Raw genomic sequence first — 17,027 nt, forward strand, 5'->3', positions numbered from 1 at the left:
GCAGATGGTACAAATAGCCTGGCATGCTCTGTAGCTGTTGGACCAGTGTGAAAATAAAATCTGCCAGATGGCTGGCGTGTCTCTTGGCAGGAGCAGGGGGCTCCACTGTCTGATGGGGGAGCAAAGCTGCCCAAAATGAAATAATAGTATCTGAATTTTCTTTGAAGCCCTTTTGAACTGCAGCTCTCCCAGGGCTGGGTTGGGCTCCTGCTGTCCAGGAAGGAGCCCCGGGGTGGCCTCTCCTGCCACTGTCCCCTGTCCCTCCTGCCAGGAGCCAGAGGCAGCAGCTGAGATCTCCCCGGGCTCCAGGGATGTCTCAAAGTCTCAGGTCCCACCAGCAGAGTTCTGCTGTACCACAGTGCTGCAGAGAGCACCACGGGCAGAACCTCGCCCTGGCCCCTTCTACCTGGGCCTTCTCCAGAGGAAGCAAACACAAACACATCAAAATGAATGGATCCTTTCCCTTTTCCTTTCCTTTCCTTTCCTTTCCTTTCCTTTCCTTTCCTTTCCTTTCCTTTCCTTTCCTTTCCTTTCCTTTCCTTTCCTTTCCTTTCCTTTCCTTTCCTTTCCTTTCCTTTCCTTTCCTTTCCTTTCCTTTCCTTTCCTTTCCTTTCCTTTCCTTTCCTTTCCTTTCCTTTCCTTTCCTTTCCTTTCCTTTCCTTTCCTTTCCTTTCCTTTCCTTTCCTTTCCTCTTCTCTCACAGTGCTGCTCCAGTGCTCCCTACCTGCAGGGCAGTGCAGGTCTGTGCTGCTGCAGTGGATGGAGGAAATCCTGGAGCACTGCTCTGTGCATCAGGAATTCCCAAGGGGCAGCTGCAGCAGTGATTTGCTCTGAGGGATCCTTTACCCTACACCAGGGTCCTTGTCAGGAGGAGAAGCTTGGTCAGAGCAGTCCCTGAACATGTGCAGAGCTGCCCTGAGTGTCCCACTGCCAGTTTCTGCTGGGAAGATGTGACTGAACCATCCCCAGTCTCACTGACTGGGTCAGAGCTGGCCAGAGAGTTCCCAGCCCAACCTCCAAGTTCTGACTGCCTGCTGACCTTAATTACATCCAGGACACAATCAAGGGTTGAACATGTTCCTTCAGGAACATTCTGCTCATCCTCAGTCCCATTTTACCCTCAATCAACTTATTTATTTGTTTAAACCAGCTGATGATCGCTGTCTCCAAAATTCAAAATAAATGCTATAATGCTCAAATGAAGGCCAACAAGATAAACTAATCTCAGATAAACTATCTAAGATAAGCAAGAATTTGGGCCAGACGTGACACAGACATAACAGCAGAGTGATAAAACACAAATTATTTCAGCATCCCCTGTGGTCCAATTCCTCAGCAGGGTAACAGGTCAGTGCCAGGCTGACATCTGAGCACCACATGGCTGAAAGGTTTTCCAAGGTGGTTATTTCATCCCTGAAATAAACTTGTCACTGCTAATAAATAAACTGCTAATCCCCTCTGAAGGCACTAAACTGAGCTATCAGCAGCATTGCTTGTGCCCTTCTCTCACAGACACCTTGGCTTCAGTGCCTTAAAGCCCCTGCTGAAACTGATGGAAAACCTGCAGTGGTGTTCAACCACATTTGTAATCTCAGTTTCAACGAATTCATAGAATTCAGTGCTCTTCCCAACCTGGTGTAGAGCTCACAGATATCGGAGTGAAGGTTCATTTTGTCACGTTTAAGTCAATATTCCAGAATTTCAGATTTTCCTTTGTGACTAGTCTCTTTCCATTTCTTTCTCTGAATATTAGAATAAAAATGATTTTTCATCTCAGCAGATTTCAGCCTTTGGAGATTAGCTCCAGCTGGCATACAGTAGAACACTGACTGAATTAATCTCACCTGTTTTGAGTAAAGATCAAGAGGAAAAATAGAGAACTCACAGCTTGTTCTCAAGAACTTTCCTGCATTTCTATTCTCCCTAGACATTAGACCCACCTGTCAGCCTGTGCCTTAAATGCCTAACAATTCATCAGCATCACTCATCTCAGTATTGCAAGTGTTCAAGAGACAGCACCAGGAGATGCAAGATACCCTAAAGTTCTGTTCCTGTGAATGCCTTACTGAAACAAAATGAAATCCATGTGGGACACTGAGGATCCCATGTGCTCTGGCTGGGAGCAGCAAACTCTAAATAACTGCAAAGCCCCATTAATGGGAAGCTTATGGCTTTTTCTTTTTCTTCCTTTAGGCAGAAAGAAAATCAATGTGAAGAGGATCTGAGAGAGGCAGAACACTCCTCACACTGAGCTGGTCAGGAGCTCATGGATTTCCTCACGAGGGCTCTCCCTGGGGTGTTCTCGTGGCTCTCAAGCTGCAGCATACATGCTGGTGTGTGCAACTCTTTATCACTGTCACTATTCCCCTTTTTTTAAATTTTTCAACTTGTTTTCTGTGCATCTGCCTGGCAGAACTGTGCATACCTGGTTTCACTGTGGCTCTGACTGCTGCATGAAATGTTAAGGTGCCCTTGGAGAGCTCCTCTGCCTCCTGCTGCTCCCTGGGAGCTGCATTTGTCTGTGCCATGGGGAGAAAGGGAAATGATACTTTCCACAGCAGAAGGAAAGCATAAAATACCCAGAGAATTCCCAAGAAAAATTAATTCCTTTTTTTTTTTGTACCAAAATACAGCTTTTGATGAAAAATTCTACAATTTTCAGGCAGTTTGTTTCCAATAACTTATTTCCATTTTTTTATGAAAGAGGAGCCATTTAGGTAGGAATCTATTTTTTTCCAGAATCTAGAGAAAAATGAACATTCTGTCAAAAGACAATGTCCATACAAAAAGATTTGATCCATTTCAATTTCTTTGGCCCCAGATGTATTACAGCTGTGCAAATGCAGACAAATATATACTCCCACCCTCTTTTACTTGTTTCATATTATCTGTGCACTTCATTTATGAAAGGAAGATTAAAATCAGCAAAAGTTCAAGATCAGATATAACATCATTGCAACAATTTCTTAGAGCATTGGCAGCCTGGTGCTCCAAGGGTGATTTAACTGGGCCCTTTCAACCTCAGCCCATGAATTTCTGAACATGATGAACAAACACAAATATGTGCTCAAAATCCACAGCATTTTAACATTTGCTTAAGAGGGTTCCAAGGACACCTGAGAGAAGTTTCCAATTGTCACGTTGGTTCAGAACTCAGCAAATGTTTTGGGAATTTGTAACTGAGCACACTCTGCTGGCATAGCTCAAAAGCCAGGAGTTCTGCCCTTGCCTGGCTCTGCTCCTCATGCCAGTTACACAATGAAGATAGCAATTCTTTTCACTAGCTAAAAGAATTAGTACCACAGGATAATCCTACATGGTCCATTTAAAGGATATGTCTTGGGCAAAGATTTGGGGTGAGGTTTTTCCTTTTATCGTAAAGGGGAAAGCAGAGCTATGGAAAAGCATCCTGCACGAGGTCTGGTGGATGAAAATGTATCAGACCGAAAATGTATCAGACCAAAAATGTAAGGAGAGAGAAAGCACTGAAAATGGAACTATTAAGGGCTGTGAGGAACTGGAAGGTCCATTCACATCCAGCCTTTCCTAGATATGCATTTCAGACCTCTTAAGAAAAACTTGATTCCAAGTAATTCTATATGTAATATCTTTGATCTCTAATTACTAATATTGCATAATATTAAAATTATTGCAGCATTCCATTAATCATCACAATCCTAAATCTGTTTAGTTGAAAGCTGGCCCTTTCAGAACTATTCCCCAGTGGAGAATCAATCAATCTTTCAGTGGCATTTAATTGGTGGCTATCCTATTTAATCCTGGATAATTCCCTGAATGCTGCTCTTTAAAACAGGGTTAATAATAGCACATTTCTCCCAAGATACTTCTGTCTTAAAAGATGGGAGGTCTTGATGCAAAGCTGCATTTTATTACCAGCCTGAAGAGTTCCCAGAAAAATTATACTTGGAAACCATTGAGGTCATCAGGTGCTTTACAAGCAATAAAGATAATAATGGTTAGATAAAATCCGGATGACCTGAGGAAGCCAACCCCACCTTCAAGTGGTCAGACTGACACAAAGGGCTGGGGTATTGATTCAGCTCTCTGGATAACACAACAGAAGCAAGAAATCAATCCAAGCTGGGTATAAATGAGCCCAGTCTCAGCCACTTACGTGATGTGAGGGTGCAACTGATGCATTTACGCTTCATTTTTAGCAGACAGATTTAGTGCTTTGCTGAATCTCACCTTCAGAGGCACCACTTGCATCAAGATGGCAAAGTTGGTGAGGTGGTTGCAGAGGCACACGGAGTGGTTGAGGTCCCCGCTCTCACGCACACAGCCCTCGTTAGACCAGACCCCAGTCCCATTGCTGGAAAGCACAAAAGAACAGAAAATGAACATGCTCTCTGCCCAAATGCATCTGCTGCAGCTCCATTTGGTATGCACTCTACTCCCCAGGAGATAAAAGGCTCTGGAAGCCACCTCAGGCTGGAGACCCCACAAGTATTTCCAGTGTCTTCTCAATTCCATCATGAAAAGAGTTAAGGAAAATATTCACCAGGACAAGGCATAGATCAGACCCCCCCATGGATGTCTCTGCAGATTTCTTCCCTGGTTTATAATCAATGAATGATAACTTTACCATTCCCTTACATTTTGCATCTCATTTATGGCCTTTCACCCAGACCCAGATAACTGTATTCTGAGAACTCCAGTGCCATACAAATCAATCCCCTATCACTGTATTCTGAGAACTCCAGTGCCATACAAATCAATCCCCTATTACTGTATTCTGAGAACTCCAGTGCCATACAAATCAATCCCCTATCACTGTATTCTGAGAACTCCAGTGCCATACAAATCAATCCCCTATCACTGTATTCTGAGAACTCCAGTGCCATACAAATCAATCCCCTATCACTGTATTCTGAGAACTCCAGTGCCATACAAATCAATCCCCTATCACTGTATTCTGAGAACTCCAGTGCCATACAAATCAATCCCCTATTACTGTATTCTGAGAACTCCAGTGCCATACAAATCAATCCCCTATCACTGTATTCTGAGAACTCCAGTGCCATACAAATCAATCCCCTATTACTGTATTCTGAGAACTCCAGTGCCATACAAATCAATCCCCTATCACTGTATTCTGAGAACTCCAGTGCCATACAAATCAATCCCCTGTTACTGTATTCTGAGAACTCCAGTGCCATACAAATCAATCCCCTATTACTGTATTCTGAGAACTCCAGTGCCATACAAATCAATCCCCTATTACTGTATTCTGAGAACTCCAGAGCCATACAAATCAATCCCCTATTACTGGATTCTGAGAACTCCAGTGCCATACAAATCAATCCCCTATTACTGTATTCTGAGAACTCCAGTGCCATACAAATCAATCCCCTATTACTGTATTCTGAGAACTCCAGAGCCATACAAATCAATCCCCTATTACTGGATTCTGAGAACTCCAGTGCCATACAAATCAATCCCCTATTACTGTATTCTGAGAACTCCAGTGCCATACAAGTCCTCATGCACTTGGTTTTTTTTTTCTGCAGTATTTTGCACAGTGATCCTCCTGAGCTTGCTTTTTCTTGGGGCCAGGGCAAGCCAGGATTCCCTGAGCTGTCCCAGCCTGGGAGTGGAGTGGGGACACAGGAGGCTCAGGCTCTTCATGGGCACAGCTCACCTGCCCCAGTGTGTGATAGAACTATTTATTTCTGCTGGTATTTGCCTGAGTCCTGCAGATGGACTGAGGGATCTGTTCTCCTCTCAGTGCTTCTTTTAAAGACAGCTATTACCTCATACTCCAGCCCTTCAGGACCTCCCTGGGTTCTCAAAGAGAGTCTACTGTAGGTCAGAAACCAAATTATTTAAATAAATTAATTCCTGCCATGCACTAGGGAATAAAACCATGCTGACAGCAGTGAGGCTCATCTGGAAGGACAGATTTCATATTTAAGGTTGTATCCTTACCAAGCCCCAGTGGAGAACAATGCCCCAGCCACATTCGTTTGCTTTGGTAAAATCTGCTTCTAATTTATTGGAGCTGGAGTAACCATAGCAACGAGTAACTGCAACAGCTGGGACAGTCCAACATCCACGAAACAAAATTCAGGAAAACCATTCCTGTGACCTTCCCAAGTGCCTGATGTGCAGGAGGGACCACAGCATGCCAGACCATTGCTGCATCAATTAGGCTTACATTGATTGTTATGGCTCAAAACCTGTTAATCCCCATGAAATTAAAAATTAACTATTTGTATTCTTTCTCAATTAATTCACTAAGAGCAGTGCATTTCAAAATAAAAAAAAATAAATTTATTCAGTGCTAAAAAAGAAATAAAAAAATAAAAAGCTACTGCTTTTCCATAGCTCTTATTTCCTGAGTGAAATTTGAGGTGATATTTATTTCCCTTGAATTCTAATTTGCATTCAAGGATATTATGTTTATCCATTCCATGCATTGGCCAAAATTCACAGATCTGAAATACTGATCTCACACAATCCTGTGGCACAGGCACAGACCCAGTGACAACAAAGGCTGGGCTGGAGCTTTGCCACCTTGAAACATCCAAGCACCTGCCAAAGGGCACACTCATGGAACAGGACAAGCAGACATTGGTTTGCAGCTTTGATCACAAAATGTTTTCAGTTCCCAATTGCCTTCCTAACCCAGGGTCTGTGGATAACAATTGTGAAGAAACAATCAGATTGTATTTTTAAAAGCCAGTGGTTCCATTTCATTAACTATTTCCATGAATGAAAGGAAGCAAGAAGAATATAGATAATACACAGCATCACAAAGTGTAATTTAATAAAATCAAGTTAAAATTAAATAAAATCAAGAAACATACCTATAATCCAGAAATGCACAGTAAAGATGAACTCTGTTACTTTTATTTAGTGCTTGGCTGTATTGTCTGGGTGTCTGCAAGAGAAAATACATACCCTGAAGGAATGTTTAGAAAGGACTAAATTCCACTATTCAGCTACTTCACATTCTCATTGCTATAATAAATTCAAGAGACTTATTATAGATTAACACACCAGAACTGGCAGCAAAATTGTTCAGTCCTCGTATCTTAAACACAAGCTCCAAGCATGCAAAACCTGGTATTCAGTCCTAATTTCACACACTGGGATTAAATGTGAGAAATCCGTGTCCTGTTTAAGCAAGTAGCAAACTAGCATCATTGCTGTACACGAGCACAAATACATGAGTTAATTTTTGCAACTGGGACATCATTCTTCAGCAGAGATTTGGCTTCTTTGGGTTTTGTTCATCGTTTGTTCTCACTGTGTAATAAAAATGTCCCGTTTTACGATTAATAACTCTGAAATATGGGCATTACAATGACCAACTCCCAGACATTTTGTTTCCACAACAGCAGTTATTTAAAAACACACATTCAAACTGAAAGAGCAATGCTGTAATTCAAGATTTTATTTTAGCACACCTCAGCATTATAATGGCATAATTTCTATCTTCCATAAACAGGTCTAGCAACTAACTCAATCTCCTGTATTCCAGAAGCTTTGAGATCCCCTTCTCCACTCCATTACATAAGGTCGATGACAAAATTATTCAAATTATATTGGAGTGAAGTAATAGTTTGTTGCAGACAAAATATGCAAACTAGAGGATTTCCAGTGTTTGTTCAGCCCTTTCTAATACTTAAATCCCTAAAGTCCACATAATGTGAACCCTGCTTTATGGCAATTTTTTAATTACAGAAGTCTTCAACATAAAATCACTGGTGAATTAACATTAACTCTCAGATTATTGCAACACAATTCTGCTGTCAGGACAAAAATCAAGTTTTGCTTTCCTTGTTTTAGGGAACGAAGGAAAAAAACCCCACCATCTCATCCTGCTGAAACTCAACCAAGTACAAGAAGTTCCCGGTGCAATTTTCCTCCTCCAGGGCGCCAGGCACAGGGCAGCACAGCTCCCCTGGCTGCAGATAACCAAGGATTCCTGCCCAGCTCCCCTGCACGGCTCAGCACCGTGCTGCAGATAAGGATTTCCTGCCCAGCCCTCACCTCTGCAGAGCACAGACCGAATGTTCTCCCCTGCCCGAGCACCTCCCTGCCTGGCTCCCCGGCTCCTGGCCTCACCCTGTTTGCCCCCAAAACAGAAAGCTGTTCTTCTCCCAGAACAGCAGGTGCTGCAGGGCAGGGGCTCTGTGCAGAGCAGGAGCCGGCAGCCACCCTTCCCCTCTGGCTCTGGGGACACCCTGGAGCCCTCTTCCACCAGGGAGCAGAGCCAGCACCGACCCCTCACGCTCACGGTGTGCCACCCTGGCAAGGGACGGTGGCACAGCCCCCATCCCTCGTCCTCAGGAAACCTCTCCCTGATGCCGTCGGGTGTGCCCTTGCCACTGCCTTTAATTTGGAGCTTGGTTGGCAGCATCCATCCTGTTCCACCAGCTGCAAGGACACGTGCCAGCTGTGCCAGCTGTGCTGGATGATGTCATGCTCACCATCTCCACAGCTGTGCCAGCTGTGCCAGCTGTGCTGGGTGATGTCATGCTCACCATCTCCACAGCTGTTCCAGCTGTGCCAGCTGTGCTGGATGATGTCATGCTCACCATCTCCACAGCTGTGCCAGCTGTGCCAGCTGTGCTGGGTGATGTCATCCTCACCATCTCCATAGCTTTCCTGAAGTAAGCAATTGAAGGAATCTACAGTTGACTTGTATCACAAATCATTTCACTTCTATGACAGACAGTGACTAAAAAGCCATAGAAAAGGAGAAAGATCTGCTGTAATAACAACAAAGATGGAACAATAACTGCCATTTCTAATTTGTAGGATTTCTCTAGGTAAATCTGGATTCTAATACACTGAGTGGAAAGGGCACCTCAGGATCAGGTTGGAAGAAGACTTGGTACTGCCGTCGTGTATCTTTTACACAAATAAATCCCAGAAGTACATTTTACCCTCAATTAAATTTCACTGGCATTGTTTTTCTCCATCTTAACCCTAAACACAGATGTCACTCATTAGAAAATAAACTGCCCCAAGTGAGGCCATACAGGCTCTGACCTGTCCAGAACTGTGCATGTACTCAGATGGAGAAAGAATAAGTAAATTATAATAATAATAAATAGATAAATAGATTAAAGAATGGAAAAGAAGGGTCTATCCTAATTTGCCTTCTTATTTCTCTTAAAGATTATGTCTCATGTTTTATCACCCATTATATAATCTCCACAAGCCTTCCCAGTGCCATTTATGATAACTGCATAAAATACTCATCTTCTGAGACTTCACTGGAGCTCTGCAGCAGGACTGTCATTAGGAGAGAAAGCCCCAACACATAAGAAACTGGCTGCAGAGGAATCAGCTCCCTCTGATCTTCAACAGCTCTACTTCAAAGTACTCTCTAATCTATGAGAAAGGAGCTGACTGTACCTCAATATTGCACTTCTTAAGTTAAACTGTGTGTGACTTGGATCCTGTAGAACTGAGGATATTGATTTAATGACATTGATAACACAAAGCTTAAAATACAAGTAAGCTTTTACACTGAAAGATGAAGTCACTTGTGTTATTAAAAGCGTGTGAAAGGACAGTTTAGAAGCTTTCAGGAGAGGGAAAGCAGAAGCACACAGTAGTCCAGGATCTGTGCATGTGCTCTCACTAATCACATTCTTCAAACCATTCCTTCTGCGTGGAGAGGGCTGCACACTGCTTCTCCAAAAAAAGAATTGCTAGAATGGTAACTGTAGGAAAAGGATTGTGAGAGGAAAGGATCCTCTTGGCACCACAAAGAGGCAAAGTCAGCGCCTGCCTGATGGAGCCTGGAAATTCAGGAAGGACTGGTTGGACTCAGCATCTCGAGGGTCTTTTCCAGCCTTAACAATTCTGTGCTTGCCTGACTGCCTGTGCCCACCTCACAGCTGCCCAGCATCCCTTAGAGTGACCACTCAGTGAGTCAGTCAGAGCAGCAAACCCCAGGAATCCAGGGACATCCCCAGAGGGTGTGCACAGGGGTGAGAAGGGAGCCCAGCACTTGCTGGGAACCAGGCACAAGCCATGCTGAGTGGAACAGGAGGCCAGGAAAGGGGGGTAGGGGCTGCACGGACTGCTGGAAACCTTCAGGAAAACCTGCTTGCAGGAAATGTCAGGAACTCAGCTGCAGAAGGGAAACAGGCAGCCAGCTGCTGCTGGAGAGGCTTGCCAAGGAAGAGAAGCCAAGCAGAGGGTGGGGTGAACCTTTCTGAGATTGGCTTGGCTTTCCTCTCCTCCCCTGGATTTAAAAAGCAAACATTTTGCCACAGAGTGGTGGCCACCAGGAGTGCAGGGTGTGCACTTTGTTCCTCCAGGGTGAAGAGGGATGAACCTTTGGGTCAGGTCTGTCACTGACCCAAACTCAGCAGCTCCAAGCCCAGAGTGTTTGGCTTCCTCTCATCCAAAGCAGTTGACCATTCACCCCATTAAATTCAGTTTGGAGCCCACTTGTCTCTGTTTGAAAAATACAGAATTTTGTCTAATTCAAAGATGTTTAAGCCTTGCTTTCTCAACCTCCCAGATTACTATGGATTATTTTGAAAACAGCAAGAAAAGCCACTAGACAAGCCTCTTGTTTGTATGTTTGTGACTTTTGAGCCATTCACAGCCTCACTTACACATTCTTATGTATGCATGATTCAAAACAAATATTAATTTTGGCTTATGGATTAAATTAGAGACTAAAATGATGTGTCTAATTTAAGGATTTCCTGTCCTCACAGTGACATCCTGACTATTACTGTGACCTATTCAGGGACACATGGTTTATTGACTTTCCTTTCTATCTATTTCTCCTAATTACCTAGAAGATTAAAACTTTAGGGTACATTCATCTACCCAGTTACCTGGAAAAAGACAGACAGGAAGAAAAATCACCCATTTCTACAGTATTGGCTGTTTTCTTCCAAGCTATGAGAAAACTGCATCGCAACAGATTTTGGGTTAGATCAGCCAACTATTTTAATTTAAAATCCATTTGACTGATTCATCCTAAGATGTAACTAGCATATGTAATGAAAAAAAAAATTGCAAATTGCACAAAAAGGAATTTAGGTTATGAATAGGGAATTAGAGTGTGTTGTGGATAAAAGCCAGGCTTTGAGTTGTTTCATTGTTGTGAACAGAGCTGTGCCAGCACACACTTTCTGAAGCAATGAACACAACGCTGTGGGCTCCCAGGGCCAACAGGAAAGTTTGCTGGATGTATTTCCTAATGGGACAATCATACAGCTTTAAAAATTGCATGAAATCACAAAGGTTGGGAAACTGTGACAGACCGCAATATAAAGTTAAAAACGAGTTAAAAATGAAATATCAGAGGTTGTAAAGTCATCTGAAATCTGAGAAAGTTGCCACATGGATTGGGTTTGACTATTCCTTTGCCTGAAGTTAAAAATAGTTGACATATCAATTTCCTGCAAGAATAGTGTTAATCAAATGTTACACCAATATCCTTCCCCAGTTCTCAGAGTTGTCTATTTAACAGCTGCTGGACTGGGCAAGCAGTGTGAGAACAAAAAAAGTAATGAAAAGACCCATGAGCAACAGACTGAAAAATGTCTTGGCTGCTCTACCAGATACCATTTCTATAAGAGAGAGAAAAAAGGAGGAGGGAATGGATGAGGAAATTGTCCTGATGCTTTCTTTTTTAATTATGGCACATAGCAAAAAAAAAAAAAAGATTACTGCTTTCAAATATGAGGAGCATCAGAAGATCTTGCTATTTTCCTGCTACCAAGTCCACATCCATTTGAATAAAAATGCCATTCTCTGAACAGGATCCCATCTTTTTTACAGCATGAGCAAGGGGCTTCATGCAGCAGCTGCCAAGCCAACATCTGAGCACTTGCAGATGTCAGTGAGGGCTGCCAGGCCCTGTGCTCTGTCACACACTCATTTGTGCTCTACAGAAACTGTCCCTTGCTGCTTGTCCTGCTGCAGCTTGTTGCTCTGCTCCGTGTCAGCTCACCTGCCCACAGCACAGGTGAGCTCCTGGCACCTGGAGGGGCTGTGACTGCTGCAGGTGCCCTGGGTACGATGCTGTGACACAGCTGAAAGAGCAGAAGCATTAAAGTCATTAAAGTTGTAATTCTGGCAACAGGAACTGCCTGCAACCCTTGAGTTAAAATTATAAACTCCCTGAACACACATGCACAGCTCCAGATGGCTTTTCTTTAACCACACAGCTACAGAACTGCCCCCAGCAGAGAACTGCACTCAGTACATCCCTCTGGCACTCAGCACAGCATCAGGGGTCAGTGCTCAGCTCAAGGCTCCTGAGCACCAAGCACCTGGCTCAGCCTCACCAAGCACATCTGTGCTCTGGGACCGTGCTTTCACACCTTCCCCAGGTTCAAAATGTCAAATATCTATCAGAGGGATTCCCCTTTTCCCCTGCTCTTTGCCCTGGCTGCCTCTGGGTGTTTGTGTGGGCAGGGATGAGGAGCTGCAAGCCAAAACCCTCAGTTTGGAAGCCAGGAGTGCTCAAGGTGCAGCTCTGCAGTGTACAGCCACTGACTGCAGCCTGGATTAATTACAATCACAATATTGTAAATGGTGCTGATAAAGGAGAGCACAGGAAGGTTAAAAACGAGCTCCAGAAAGAAGCAGGTTCATTTTCATTAGAGATGCATGTAGCTGCCTTGAATGGAAGATGTGTGCAAATAGAAATTGCAGGATAAGGACCTTTGAAATTCAATTTGGGGAGCAACTGGGTTACATCAGTAAATATTTGATGTTTAAAAAATTTAAATTCCAGTCAGTGAGAAGCAGAGCTCAGCGTGTCAGCCTTTCCTTATGTAGGCACCAATAGACACAGAACTGAACTGATGATCTGTATGAAAAGCTGCTTTAATGCTAAAGTGAAAACATTTCTCATGTTCCTTTAAAGCATAGTTCTGCTCCAAAGAATGAAGAGGTGAAAATATTAATATTATCTCTTGAGAAATAGTCTCATTTGCATAATTAGCAGTATAGCAGTCAGAGAGTTTTGATACGTCCTTACAGTAAAACAGTTATATCCACATGCAAGAGAAAAATGATTTGTACAGAGCCATCTAAACCTGCACTGAAGAATGGTCTGAGGGCAAAGCCAGGCCAAGGACACTGATGCATCCTTACCTCTCTGCATTCTAGCAAGTCAGCCCAAATGGCTCCACTTCCCTTCCTGTGTGTTTTTAACAGAATTGTTTATGCAGAGCCACAGCCATCAAACTTGGGACCCTCCACTTTGCCTTTGGCTGGCTCAGGGCACAACCTCCAACCAGATATTGCCTCTCCAAAATTAATGAACTCAGTCTGCCTCCAAAGAGATCTCATTTAAACCAAGTAATTAAAAATGCGAGTTATTCCACCCAAGGTACCCATGCTGAGGCAATTACTCATTGCTTAAAAGGCCTTATTCTGATTTAATGGAATGCACAGAAACAACTCTTCTGCTTTCTCCTGTGTCCATTCAGCTCAGACCTCCAGAACATCTCACTGCACAGAAGATGAAACCCAGTGTGATTTTCAGAGCTCAAAAAGAGTTTTTCAGACTGGCAAATAAATTCAAAAAAGGAAATCTCTTCTGTTCGAGGGCAGATCCACCTGGAGATCACCAAGGGGCTGTAAACCCAGACTCCCATGGGCTCTCCTGTCCTTTATGCTCTGATCACTTCTCGGACATCTGAGTTAAATGAAAGTAATCTGGGAGCATGGATGAAGCAGAGCTACAAGTGCCAAAGTGCCTGGGCTTGGCCTGGTCCCTCAGGAGGGAACTGTGAGATATTTCTTGCCCAGGTTGGCCACTACAGCAGCAGGGTGTGATGTTCCCTGCCCTGGCTGCTCTGTGCTGCTTCTGCTCCCCCAGGCCCCTTGAAAACACTATTTTCAATGCAAGTAAAGTCCACCACTTACAGAGCTAAGTGTGCAAAGCATCCACCACCCTTGCAAAATTCTGCTCACACACTGCTAGAGACTTACAGGAATTTTTGGACAGATTAATTGAATTTCAGCTTCCCCCCACCCACCTTACAAGCAGCATAATGCAATAGATTTTGTGATCATGCTGATACAAATCCATGATAACTTTCCACAACTGCTTAATGAAATAGACAATGGCATCTTTTGTTAAGGATTTTTTGTTTTCTTTTCTGTGCCTTTTTCTGCTACTCTGTGTTATTACATTAAAGTGTGTTGCTTTTCTAAAACAAGAAGCAGATGTGTCTTCTATGCATCCTTTCTTTATCTACTCTTAACTCATGTGAAAGTATTCCCAAAGGAAAACAACTGGTGTGACTGATGTATAAAAAAATCTATTTATAAAAAAATATATATAATTATTTATAAGTTATATATAATGCATTCTCTAATCCAACAGATCCAACAGAATGAAAAAAGCAAATGAATGTTCCTCTCCCCCCCTTCACCTGTAGCACTTTGACAAAGGCAGAAATGTTTCCCTTTGCCATACAAAGGCCCAGCAGAGAGCTCTGGGACAGGAAACTTTGGGGAGGCAATGACAGGAGCTGTGACAGGGCCCAGAAGGCAGGCAGAAACCAGAATCCCTTAAAGGGATGCACACAGGACAATCAGGTTTAAAAATACTTCTCCTATTAGGCAGCACTTCCACAATTCTTAGTTTCCAAAACAGTGCCTGGACTTTTCCTCCTGATTGTTTTTTTTTTTCTTTCTTTAAGAAGAGAAACATTTGCCTCAGACAAGAACCATTCAAGACACTCAGCATTTCAGTTGTGATTCCCAGTCTCCACGTTCCTTCAATTTCAGTGAGGAACAAGAAACCCTGAGGCACAACACCCAGGGGTGTGCAGGCACCCCCATCCCAGCACTACCTGCATTTTGGATAACCAGATTTCACCAGGCTCAGGTGGAACTGGACCCCAACAGAACAGAGAGAGCTCTACCTGCTAATAACAATCTTCAGCAGCAGCAAGAAGCTGTGCTCACTTCAAAAATAAAAACCCAACAGCAATGGCAAAGTCCCACCAGCGCTTCCTGCTTCCACTTGTAGTTGTTGCTGTTCCACTTCTTTGCCAAGCCAGAAATGAAATCTGAGTTACAAACATCTGTTTCCTACAAGAGTGAAAGTCACAATCAAGAAGAATCAATCCATATTGGGTTATATTTATTGTGGAGAAAGCTTTAGAGACCTTTTAGGCAATTTTTCACACAACAGGAACATTGTAGCTATCTCCAGATACACTTTCAAATGAAGAAACAGTACCTACGACCTTTTCTAAACACATTTTTTAAAAGCACAAAGATGCCCTAATTTTCCTTCACAAAGACTGAACAAAATGTGAGCCCTTCTCTTTGAAGAGCACGAGGGCTTAGGCAGCCTGGAGCAGTGAAACATTAAAATTTCACTTATTTTGCATGCTAATGAGAGGAATAATGAACTGTTTATGGAATATTTGGGACTAGTGCATTTATCTTCTATATAAAGGCTGCAATCCCCTGCCCTGCACCTCCAGGGTCAAAGTTGGTTTCTGGGAACAGCTGACCTTGGGAACAGGAGGTGTCTGATGTGGCCAAACCCCTCCATGAAGCTGGAATGAGACCAGGACACCTCGGGAACCATGCAGGAAGGGCTGGGGTGTCCCAGGGATGTCCCAGGGACGTCCCGGGGATGCTCAGGGGATGTTCAGGGGATGCTCAGGGGATGCTCAGGGGATGTCCTGGGGATGTTCAGGGGATGCTCAGGGGATGCTCAGGGGATGAGCAGCAGGAGCACCCAAGGAACAGAGACTCCAAGCACAAACCTCATTGTTTCTGTGTGCACGCACGGGAAGCAGGGACTGGGAGCACGGGTGCCATAAATCCAGTGACAGGAGCCAGGCTGTGCTCCTGGAGGAAAGAACCAGCTCCTCTGGAACCCCCTGGGTCCAGCCAGAGTCTGACCAGGTCTGCACTTCACTCTTAGGAAAAACCCAAGCTTTTGTCAGATATTCAGCTGGTTTGCCCTCATCCACCTCCAGACTAATTCCCTTCCAAACAAAGGACCATGTTTTAAAGGGAGTTTTGGAGACATGATTTAATGAAAGCTTTAGGAGGAGTTTTAATAGTTCACGTCAGAAACAGAGTACCAGGCTTAGTGGCAAAAATATTTACCACTCAGGACGTTTGTTGTTAATATATTTTTTTAGGACTGGATTTATATGTTAGCATTTTCCATTCTCATTAAACCCTGGCTATGCGAACGTTGCCTCTGAAAGGCAGTGCCTCACATTCTTTGTGAATTATATGTGGCAGCCCTTGTTTTATATTGACCCTTTCAGCCCTTACATCCCTTGACTAGCTGCTAATCGTCATTTATCCTTCCCCCAGCTCTGCTAATCTCCCGGGAGCGAGCGGGACAGGCAGTCAATGGAAGCCATGGAGTACAAATAATGACAAGAGCAATAAACATTCCAGAGCGATGCCACAGCTCACACAAAGGCTCGCACAACGAGGCAGCGCTCAGTCCTTCCATGATAAGACTGCTGTAACCAGACTGGAAAATATTACAAAAAACTTATGCTTGCTTAAGGACAAGATATTCAGGCCGGCTAGGCGAGATAAGGGAATGTTTATTTTGTGTCATCAAAAAGTCACTTGCATTCAGGACATCTGGTTTTATTCCCCAATTCGCTTTTCTCATGTGACTTTTCACAGGAGCTTTCCCGTCCCTACGTTTCACCTCACATCCATTATCCTGCGATTTACCCTGGGATGTCCCAGACTAAAACACCGCTCCTGGATCTCGTTGTGCACGGCGGGAGCGCAGCAGAGGGCAGGGAAAAGAGAAAGGAGAAAAAAGGGAAAAGAGAAAAAAGAAAAAGAAAAAACAGAAAAGAGAAAAAAGAGCAGCCCATGCTCACACACCTGGGCTGGGATCAGCTCAATGGGATAGCTCTGACACACCTGGGCTGGGATGGCCGGGATGGCTCTGACACACCTGGGCCGGGATGGCTCTGACACACCTGGGCTGGGATGGCCGGGATGGCTCTGACACACCTGGGCCGGGATGGCTCTGACACACCTGGGCCGGGATG

At 43.9% G+C, this 17,027-nt stretch overlaps 1 protein-coding gene across 2 annotated transcripts in view; it reads right to left on the reverse strand.

Annotated features, from left to right (window-relative positions):
- ADGRD1 (adhesion G protein-coupled receptor D1) overlaps window positions 1-17,027 on the reverse strand; it is a 118,800-nt gene that overhangs the window by 46,941 nt on the left and 54,832 nt on the right. For both annotated transcript variants that reach the window (XM_062504462.1, XM_062504461.1), the window contains 2 exons: window positions 6,831-6,904; window positions 4,210-4,333 (listed from right to left, as the gene is read on the reverse strand). In XM_062504462.1, coding sequence (XP_062360446.1) covers window positions 4,210-4,333; window positions 6,831-6,904 — 198 coding nt within the window. The remainder of the gene's footprint in view (window positions 1-4,209; window positions 4,334-6,830; window positions 6,905-17,027) is intronic.

Source organism: Cinclus cinclus, chromosome 17 (genome assembly GCF_963662255.1).
Source record: "Cinclus cinclus chromosome 17, bCinCin1.1, whole genome shotgun sequence".
NCBI classification, from domain to species: domain Eukaryota; kingdom Metazoa; phylum Chordata; class Aves; order Passeriformes; family Cinclidae; genus Cinclus; species Cinclus cinclus.